The 10,674-nt window shown below is 35.0% G+C and overlaps 1 protein-coding gene across 1 annotated transcript in view; it reads right to left on the reverse strand.

The window, feature by feature from the left end:
* The window catches only part of LOC129774774 (tyrosine-protein phosphatase non-receptor type 9), a 146,466-nt gene extending 136,906 nt beyond the window's left edge, over window positions 1–9,560 (reverse strand). Inside the window, exon 1 of the mRNA XM_055778731.1 lies at window positions 8,734–9,560. Coding sequence (XP_055634706.1) covers window positions 8,734–8,748 — 15 coding nt within the window. The 5' untranslated portion in view covers window positions 8,749–9,560. The remainder of the gene's footprint in view (window positions 1–8,733) is intronic.
* Window positions 9,561–10,674: the final 1,114 nt, after the last annotated feature.

Genomic DNA, 10,674 nt, shown 5'->3' on the forward strand with positions numbered 1-10,674 from the left:
TTCCCTGTACAGACTCGATTATACAGTTTGAAAAAATATTTTGTTATACTTCAGTTATGGCTTATGCGGGCGCTACACGATTCGTCCAACGTTTTACTCGAATGTTGGACTCAAACATTTGACTCGATGAATCGACAAATGTTGTGACCAATGTGCTGCTACACGGTGAAGTGAATGTTCGATTCAATGCAACCGGTCCAAACAATCGGCGAGTATTTGGATCGAATGTTTATTGTTTTTATTTACCATCAAAAACGTTAGGAAACTTGATGACGATGCGAGTATAGAAATTGCTGCCGTAGCAATTGTACTGATATCGGGCTGTAAATTAAAAATGCTTGAAATCAACATTATTAAACTGCAATATTTTGCCGAATATTTTGAATTTTATGAATCAATTTCATAGTTCCCTCATCTAAAACTTGTAAACAAACCAATCTGTCAAAGATATATTCGGACGAATCGTGTAGCGGTGTATCGAATGTCATCGAGTGTCGAATCAACGAATGGCAAAAATTCTTTGACTCGTGCCACTCGCGTTGGAAGGTAATCCGTTCGTTGTGGATTACCTTCCAACGCGAATATTCGACACTTGACATTGGAGGTTCGTAGCTCGTCAGTCGACTACACGATGCGTCGAATCATCGAGCGTCCAGCATTCGAGGGTGTTCGTAGCATCGTTTAGCGCTGGCTTTACGAAAACGTTGTTCTGCCTTATAATTTAGTTCTAGAGAATATTTTGGTTGGTAAAAACAACGAATATATTTCAAGAGAGTTTGTATGTTAGAGTTCAGATCTGTAAAATTGATCTAATTTATGGTTTTCACTGCGAAACATACATATATGCGTACCTCTTTTTATTATTTTCACTTTTTTTTTATTTTCCCTTTTTAATTTTAAATATCCTTGTTCTATATGGTCGGGGTCCTGCCAAAACGAACCAAATGCCATTTTTTTCAAAATTGAGTTGCTTACACCATTGGATGCAGAAAATAATAATCTATCGACTGTAAAATGACCATGTCATTCGGGCAATTGACAACAGCTCCAAAAACAAAAATTCGGTGTAGAAGACTCTAAAAAACGAAATTGCATTCAACCAAAGAGAACCATAAACCCACAATATGGCATCGGACGATAGTGATTAGAGACGTCGGTTAATCGTTCGATTAATTCAAATAATCGAATATCTGAAGTTATAATCGATTAATTTTGTATCGAATAATTTAAAATCAAAATATGAATGCATCGAATAATTGTCACTGTAATCACGATTAATGAAAGAAGGAACCTTTCTCAAGGCTAATGCATTTTTAGGCTAAGAATTAGGCTGTATAATTTTTTTATCCAACATTTTTTATCCCACCATCTAACGTCGACAACCCGATAGACCACGCGACCAGAATGACAACGTGATACGTGATTATTTCAAGAAATAAATATTCGTTCGATTATTCGAATGAATAGAATATTGAAAAATGTCCCAACAATTAATGGATAATCGAATAAATGAAAAATTTAGACATCACTAATCGTGATCGTTTTCTCCAAGAAGACAGATCCGAATCTTCAACAGATTTTTGTGCTTCGGACAGCTCTTGGAATCAAATGTCGTCGGGATCTGGTAAGTAAGAGAGCCTACGGGCTGCAATGAAATGTAGAAGCGCTGATCTGCATTTTTCAAAATTCCGTTCAACAACAGCGAACCAAGTGTAATGCATTCTGAAATCAATTTATTATCATTTATCAAGATATTATTTTGTCATGAACAGCAAAAGTGAGTCAATATATATATATATATATATATATATATATATATATATATATATATATATATATATATATATATATATATACCATTATTATTAAATTAGTCAAGAGTCATTACAAAATACTAATGTGTTGTGTAATGATATTATGTTAATAGCTAGCATCGACTTGGTTCGCTCTGGCTGCAAAGAAAAGAAGTTTTACTTGTCTATCAGAAACATAGTTTAGTTTTTTCATATTTCGAAAGGTTCTGAATCAAAATTGACGAAGATGTGTGCTTACAGCATCGAAGGGAGTATTATGTTTGACATCCTGTTTGTAACACGTGAGCGATGAAATGATAGATTTGATCCGACATAGTCAATTAGTGGGAGCTCAAACTTCAAATTGAAATATCTCAAAATATTGTTTTTGACGCTTGACGCTTTATAAGATATGCATAGTAGTTTTTTTTAATTTTCCGACTTATCTCAAATATCCTCCACAGTATTCTATCATTTTAATTTGCGTCAAGACAAACTCACAAAATATATGGATGACAGATCTGATCAGCCGTTCTCCTGTGATGATTAGTTATACGTACGTGGGAAAAACTCTCTTTTATATATAATGATTTCAAGATATCTCGCGTAACTTTTGAAAAGGTCCAATGTAACATTTTCATTAACTCGAGAAAAACGAAGTTGAAGACCCGAACATTGATCTGCGAATTGTATTGAAAGGTATCGATCTCTATCGCTACTTTCACCACTAGCAGTCAAGAATAACTCTGTAAAACCAATCGTAACTGTTGTTCAGTGATTTGAGCTTAAATTTGAAGCCTAGGAACGAAAAATGTTACATTGGACGTTTTGACTGCCGCGTTTGCATATTGGACATATTACGTTGCACGATGCGAATCTGAAACTAACTACTAAACAGCAATTCAAATATCAGCATTTCGTTCTAAAAACGTATTATTGTTGTTATCACTCGTTGAATTGCACTGAAATCGCTAACAACGCCTGTAAGAAACAAAAACCCAAAACGACCGAAGTACGACTTTGTGTTGTTTTGACTGCTTTGTTACTTCGGACGTTCCGAGCGTCGGAGGAAAGTGGCGTCCGAAGTAACAGCCGAGTGCTTAAAATACGAATCTGCACATTGGATATTTTTTGTATCGGCGATAAAAAGATGAAGAAGATAGATACATGAACGATTGTTTTTGTAATACATTCAATGATTGAAAACTAAGAGCGTGTATCCATTAACTCGATTTGTTTACTTTTGTTACATAGGACCTTTTCAAAAATTAAGCGAGATATAATATAATATTTCAATGTTAAGGTGAAATTTAATTGGCTATAATAACTTACTTACTTACTTACTTAATAACTGGAGTTATAAATCGTGATTTTTAAATATTTTGATTGAATGCTCACCAGGAATTGTTTATAACGTTATTGCAGCGAAGTTAAGAAAGATAGAAGTTGGGTGGCAAAGAATGAATTGTAGATCGGCTAGAGAGCTTTAGTTTGGTTGATCGACACAATCAGGTTTATTATGATTTTTTGGGATAAAATAAATAATAACACCTTCAAAACCACTATTTTTTAGGTTTTTCACTTCCAAATGTTATTTAAATCCACTAATTTAGATGTTTCATAACTATATCATGTACGATTTTTTTCATCTTTCAAATGGAAGCAACAGAATCGTCTTACGTAGCGTACTTTTTGATGTAGAGCCAGTTTGAGGCAACCAGAGCTCGAAACAAATAAACAGTTCTATAACTCTGTCATTGTTAAAATTTTACCATAAGTGTAGAAGGATTCGCCAAATATGATTGTCTATCACCTCCTTACAGATTCTAATCTAGGTAGTGCGGACTGAATCAAAAATAATTCAAATAATAAAATGAACGAATTACATTTTTCCGTCAATTGTTTAAATAACCATTGCATCTCTGAAAGAGCATCTCAGCCTTTCACTGAGCAACGCATTTTTAATGTCCCCTCTCTTTGACATAACGTTTTTCCAAACGAAATAAACACAAACGAAGTCAGAGTCACGTAAATGTTTACTCCTGCGATTTGAAAATATTCGATAAAAAGTGGAAGAGATGCCAGATGATTTTTAAAAAAAGTCTGTAAAAACATGTGAATGTCTGCTAAAAATATGGAAAAGTCTGTAAATGTCTTTTAACGTTAATTTTCGTTAATTTTCACATATTCATTAATACTTTGTACATCACGATGCACGTAAGGTTGTATTTTGTATATATATACAGCCATTCCATGCCAAACCAATATAGTGGTTCTCAGATCTTCGTCAAAAGTGGTAACTTTGTTCTTTATCGCAAAACATCCCAGCAAACATAAAATCGCATAACGAGCGTATATATAACATCATATGCCCTAAAATTTGATTGGCATATAATGCGCCTAACTGGCATATGCATGCAAAAGTGGAGGCCATACACATACATGGCAAATGCTTACCGAATTTGTTTGTATGAATATGCAACTTTGACCGACTATAATAGCGATTATGTTGAAATTGAATTGCGATCTAATATGTATGTATTCATGAATTGTCAAAGCAACAAATACGACTTTTGCCATACTTATATACGATTTATTACAGACATAGAGAAAAAAACAAATGGCGCAAAATATTTTCGTGAAATGTTTATTATAGCCTCACGAATCGCCATTTTCATATATGAGCATTTATGTTTGTAGAAATAATAATTGTTTGATTGACATGTGTTGGGAGTGGAATATGAATGTTTGAAATGGCACAGATTGATGTGTGGTGAAAACTGCTCCGATGTGGGTTCGAACTCCGGTCGTCTGGATTATCATCCACCAGTTATCTCGCGGCTATCTGAAATTTAATTCAACAGCGGTTAAAACTTTCGAGTGCATCAGCATTTCATTGACATTTCAATATGATGTAATATGTTCTTTATTAGGATCTAATATGATTTACTGTTCCATGATTTTCTCCAGCATACAACACGATTTACTACAGTATTGAATCGATTCAAATTATACGCTTATACGACACACAATCTGCATCAGCGTAATATACGCATATGATGCGGATTAAATATATTTTACGACAATGTACATCATAAAATTGATGTTTATTATACCGAATTGCGACTTAATTTGATAATGGTATATAAAATCGAGGTTTTGCATTTTATGCGATTTCAAATAAACACGACACATACTTTGATTGATATTATATGCGATTATGATTTATTCGGATTTCTTGTAAGATTTGGCACGTGCAAAATTATACGATTTAATGTTTGCTGGGATTAGACTCGTATTTTTTTATTTTTTCATTAGGGTGCCCATTTCCGTTTTAGGGTGATCTAAAAAATCATTTTTTTCCACTTTTTCCCAAAATGACTTTTTTTCAAAAATTTATAACTTTCGAACCACTTAACCGATTTGGATGATCGACATATCAAATTGAAGCCAATGAGCTTTAATTGAGAAATATTGAACTTGCAGATAATATGGATCCTATTTTCTTTTTTTTTTTTTTTTTTTTATCTGTATTATAGTGATTTTCAACTCATTAGGCTGGTTCGTCACTTTTACTTCCATTTTTGGAAGAATGTCGGGAGTGAGAATTGAACTCGTGACCTTTAGCGTGAGAGACATGGATGTTACCACTACGCCAGATCGCCTCCACGATCCTATTTTCGTAATTATTGATTGTAGTCGTTTTTTAATGTTTAGCGCTATAGTTTTTTATATTTTTTCTTGAAAACTGAGAATGTTTTACATAAAATATCTCGATATCAGAGATGCTATTTTTTTCGTTTTTGACCGATTCATATCATCGACATATTAAATTGAAGCTTACGAGTTTTTGTTTCTTTGAAAAAATATTACTTTTGCGAAAAAAATGAATTCTTGTTTTTGTAATTATTGATTGAGTTATTTTTTCATAGTTTTCTCGTTTAAAGATAGAAACGCTATATTTTTTTATATTTTTTATGGAAAGCTGAGGATTATTTACCTAACATTTCTCGATATCAGAGATGCTATGATTATCGTTTTTAAGCTATAATTTTGTAAATTTAACATGTTTTAAGTCTTCGATCTATATTCATATGTGTCTAAACTAGACCTATGCTACTAGAATCCTTCTCGCAAGTGTGATATTTTTTTCAAATTTTGCTTATTGGCTTCAATTTAATATATCGATCATCTAAATCGGTTCAGTAGTTCAAATGTTATGATTTTTTACAGAAAGTTATTTTTGGACAAAGGGGGAAAAATGATTTTTCGAACCACCGGATAACTTTGAAACATATCTAAAAAACGAAAAAATTGCATCTCTGATATCGAGATATGTTATGTAAAAAATCCTCAGCTTTCAAGAAAAAATATAAGAATATAGCGCCATCTAGTCCAAAGTCATAAAAAATGAAAAACGACTACAATCAACAATTACTAAAATATAATTATTTTTTTCGCAAGTTAAATATTTTTTAATAAAAGGCTAAGTCATTAGTTTCAATTTTATATATCGATCATCTAAATCGGTTCAGTGACTCAAAAGTTATTAATTTTCATTTGTCATTTTTGGGAAAAAGTGGAAAAAATTGATTTTTCGGACCACTTAATAACTTAGGTGTTGCAAGCAGTGCTGAAAATATTCACGTTCACGACATACAAATTCAGCGAATTGCTGCCTTCCTTGTATTGATAACCTACTGCTCAAGCGACAGTCGATAAATATGGAACAACACTGTCAATGAACACCAGTGGAATGAACATCAACATCAGCTTGTCATTAAGTTCATTTTTCGTTTGCACCTTCCTTTTCGTCATGGTATTCGTAAGGTCGAAAAAGAAGATCATTGCGTGTTAGTGAAAATCAAAGCATAAAATTCAATGTCACCAATTGAGAGTAAAATCGATTAATGGTAAAGGATGGCAATCCATCACACAAAATTCTTGTTTTTGGCGAGTTCGGCAATAGAATGTATAGAATAACTCTTGCTACGTTTTATGAATCTACTCACGATTGCCCGGAAATGACATACACTACCATTTATATGTGCAGTGGGTGACACGTGTTCAATAAAAATTCACTGCAAGCGATGAAGATCAACTTAACGTTCGTGATAATCACCTGAAATTATTGACAGTAATGGAAGTGCCTGAATGCAGGCTTTTCGAAATTCGTTCATGCTGTTTTCGATCAATATACCAGACAAAGCTCATGCGTCTCGACTCTTGTGTTATACACATTATGACAGATATGGTGTTGAGTTTCAACAGAAGAGAATTCATCCGATACTGGGAAAAATCTAATTCCTTCATTCGTGAATAAATTTTGATAATTTGTGGCACTGGTTGCAAGTGTGTTTAAATGTTTCAACGATCTACACATACATACATACACATACATACGCGTTGTTAATTTTTATAAAAATCAGTATTTCTTCGTTGATATATTGGACATCCACCAAGGCTTGCGGTCTTATCGTCGATGAAATTTATAAGAAAATGCAGTGTATATTTTCCATCCGCCATGCAAGGCTATACAAGTTTTAGAACGACCATGAACCATGTCTGTGGTAACAATATCGAACAGTAACCCATATTTCGTCATAAACAGACCCGAAAGCGAATGTAAATTGTTGAAAAATAGAATGAAAATTTTTATTCGATTTTGTTTTAATACTTAGAAGACATAGTCCTGACCCTAGCTTAACTATTTTTCAATAAATCTCCTTGCATTTCAGCAAAACAATCTTATCTAGAACAAAAAATAATTATCAGAGACAATTTTCGGTCAAGATTTTTTGTTACCTGAAGAGAATGCAATTTTTCATTAATTGTGAATAACCGTATCCTCTCTTTCGTCTGCAATGATGTCAGGGCAAAAGCACTTATGTGTATGAGTTCCAAACTTCATACACACCAGATGGGCCAACCAGAAAGACTGCCGGGCCGCAGGTTAAGTATCGCTGGTCTAACGTCATGTGTATTGATATAAACTAAATATAATAACTTTTCTGTATAAAAACTATGGAAAAATGTCATATGGTGAGTCAAATATCTTTGATGTGATGAATAGAGCCCTTTTTATTTTTCAAAAACCTGTGAAATATTGTTATATCCAAAAAGTCTACAACAAAAATAAAAAGTGTTTTACAGATATGTCTGTAAATTTACAAACATATTTGTAAATCTGGCATCTCTGGATGTCTGAGAATGTATTGCAAGAAATCGCTTGAAAACATGCATGAACTTGCTTGAAAATGAAGTGGATTGAGTCCGCACCACTTAGATTCTAATAACATCTATAGCCACCAAAATTTGGTTAAAACATAATTCTTAAATCTAAAAAATGGGAACTTAAGAAATGTTACAGTCGAGTGATTTGAAGTAACCTGAAGTTGCATGTTAATTAGTTCAAATAACATTTTCTCCAAATTGTTTCGAAATTTAATATGATGGAGTGTAAATCCCATGAATTTTGATAAAAACAAGTGAATGCAAAAAAAAATACAAAATAAAATTATTGTCGAGTATCGGATGCAAATCATCGCAAAATGTTCCCATAAGTAAAATTGTCTGCACTTACGCAAAACTGCAAACATTGCCGCACATTGTCTGCCCTCCTCGAAGGTCAACAAACTTTTGACAGCGGCTACGTAGCGTTGACTCCCTCTCCTCACAAGAGGTTCAGTGTGGATCCCAAAGATTTGAAATTTAATCACAGACCGTCTCTCGCTTCGATTCCCACATAGAAAGCTTGCAAGATGACAACGATTGTTAACGAGAAATATTTCTTTTCTGCTGATGGCATAAGAATCGCTACTTCCCAGAAGTGTTCATCCCAAATTCGGGGAATTGTCTGCCAAGTTGTTGCTTCAAGTAAATAGAATTTCCGTTCGGTGCTAGCGAAGAGATGTGGTTTGTAATGAAAAGAGAAACTCACCGTTTCCTGAGACATTTTTGATTACGATGCTTAGAAACGTGTTGCAATCAGCGAGAATTCTCCGTGATGCGAGTTTGTACGTTATCGCGACGAGAAAAAAAATCTTTCACGCGTGTGTTAAATACTATGCACTTTCTATGACATACACATCGTCAAATGGACGAACAAACCGCACTAATCCTCCTAAAACCACTTGTTTTGGTGAAAGATTTGACAACACAAAATGCTTGCTTGCACTGATAACAGCAAAACCTTTTCCTTAATCGATAGTAAACATCATAGAGCATGAAACAACAAATAACAATCGCGCACGCCTACCGAAAATTGTCGGGAATGGGTTACACAGTTAAATTCCTTCGCACCGAATTCAGCACGATGTCCGCTGGCCCCCTAAAAGAACGTCCACGCCACCAACTTTTCAACCACCACTGCTGCAGCAAACAACGATCGCCACTATAGCGTAAATACAGACTGCACCCAAACTCCCAGTAATGAACGGAAATTGAACCGACCGAAAACTCTTCTCGATTTGTCCTCCACAAAATCCCCACGATACTATTTCCAAGTTCTGTTCGGTCATAAAACCACCAACCACAAGCCGAAAGAGACTCCTCGCCAAATCTGGCCTGAGGATAATCGAATCGTTCTTCAATAATTTGCCACTTTTCACGATTTAATACTTTTCGGTGCTCTGTTCTTTCGGAATGGCTTCACTTTCAGACGCGGAGAATGAATATTCTCGTCAACATCGTCGCCGTCGCGAATGGTGCAAGTAGAAGCGAACACATTCACACAAAATACACTTCACTGGAACTGCTGCCGTTGCTGTTAACGTGCGAGCAAACTGGATATTGCACCAATACACCGAAGAGAGAGTGCGATTCTATGGTGTGCGTGAAAAAAGAACTCGCGGCCCATTTTGCTGACCAACTGGAAAGTGAGAAGGAGATAGAATGGAAATGAAAACAAAATCTGCACATATATGAAACCAAGACGGGTCTATGGTACTAGGTGAGGCCGTTTCGTCACTAAGTTGGTTAGAAGCAAGGCGCCTCTATATATATCAGGTGAAACAATCATATGAAATGCACTTTCAGCCATATTGGAATTGCTGTCGGTATTGTTTACAAATAGCTCTGGTGAAAATCTCTACCCGGTCGGAAGAACAGAAAAATCATCAGAACGCTGCCGGCGGCTCTCTACAAACTGCTACGACGCTTATTCGAACGATGCCTACTATGTTCGGCTATCGCAAATTTATGTGAAAAAGAAGGAATTATTTTGTAGAATTTCATTCTTATCCAGTACAACGACTACTCTCGCATGTGAAAATGCAAAAATGGCGTATCCTAGCAATAACAAAACAAACAACCCCCGCTCCACAAACCGTAATCCCCTTCTTATTGAAGTGATGATGTTGCTTCACCTGTTATAGATTTATACAAGCGCCTTGGTTAGGAGAGCGGTATATGAAAACAGTACGGAAGAAAGCAGAAGGGGAATTATTTCCTTGAAGCGTGAAAGAGACAGACTGATCAGGAGCGAGCTTCGGCACTAGCGTATTGTGTTTTGTTTACAAACAAAACACAGTAGACTACCAAGATGGCTGAAGAGTGGTTTTAGCAAGTTGGCCCACCTTAGGATATACTTCTACGCGCCTTGTATGAAACAAAAAGTTGACATATTTATAAACACGCAAATGACGTTGCTGTCAGTAGAGAGTTATCAAACGAGGGGCTTATAACAAAATTTATTCGGACCAAGTGAATAAAGTGGAAGGTAAAACAATATGCCGCTTAGCTGTGTTCACGTTTATTTACAAACATGGATCGTATCTAAACAACACAGCAACATTGACTGCAGTCCCATCGGCACGGTTGATTGCTGTTAAGATCTGGCAGAAAAAACAAAGCTGCTTTGATTGGTGTGAAAACAAAGTGT

The sequence above is a fragment of the Toxorhynchites rutilus genome, chromosome 3 (genome assembly GCF_029784135.1).
Source record: "Toxorhynchites rutilus septentrionalis strain SRP chromosome 3, ASM2978413v1, whole genome shotgun sequence".
Lineage (NCBI taxonomy): Eukaryota > Metazoa > Arthropoda > Insecta > Diptera > Culicidae > Toxorhynchites > Toxorhynchites rutilus.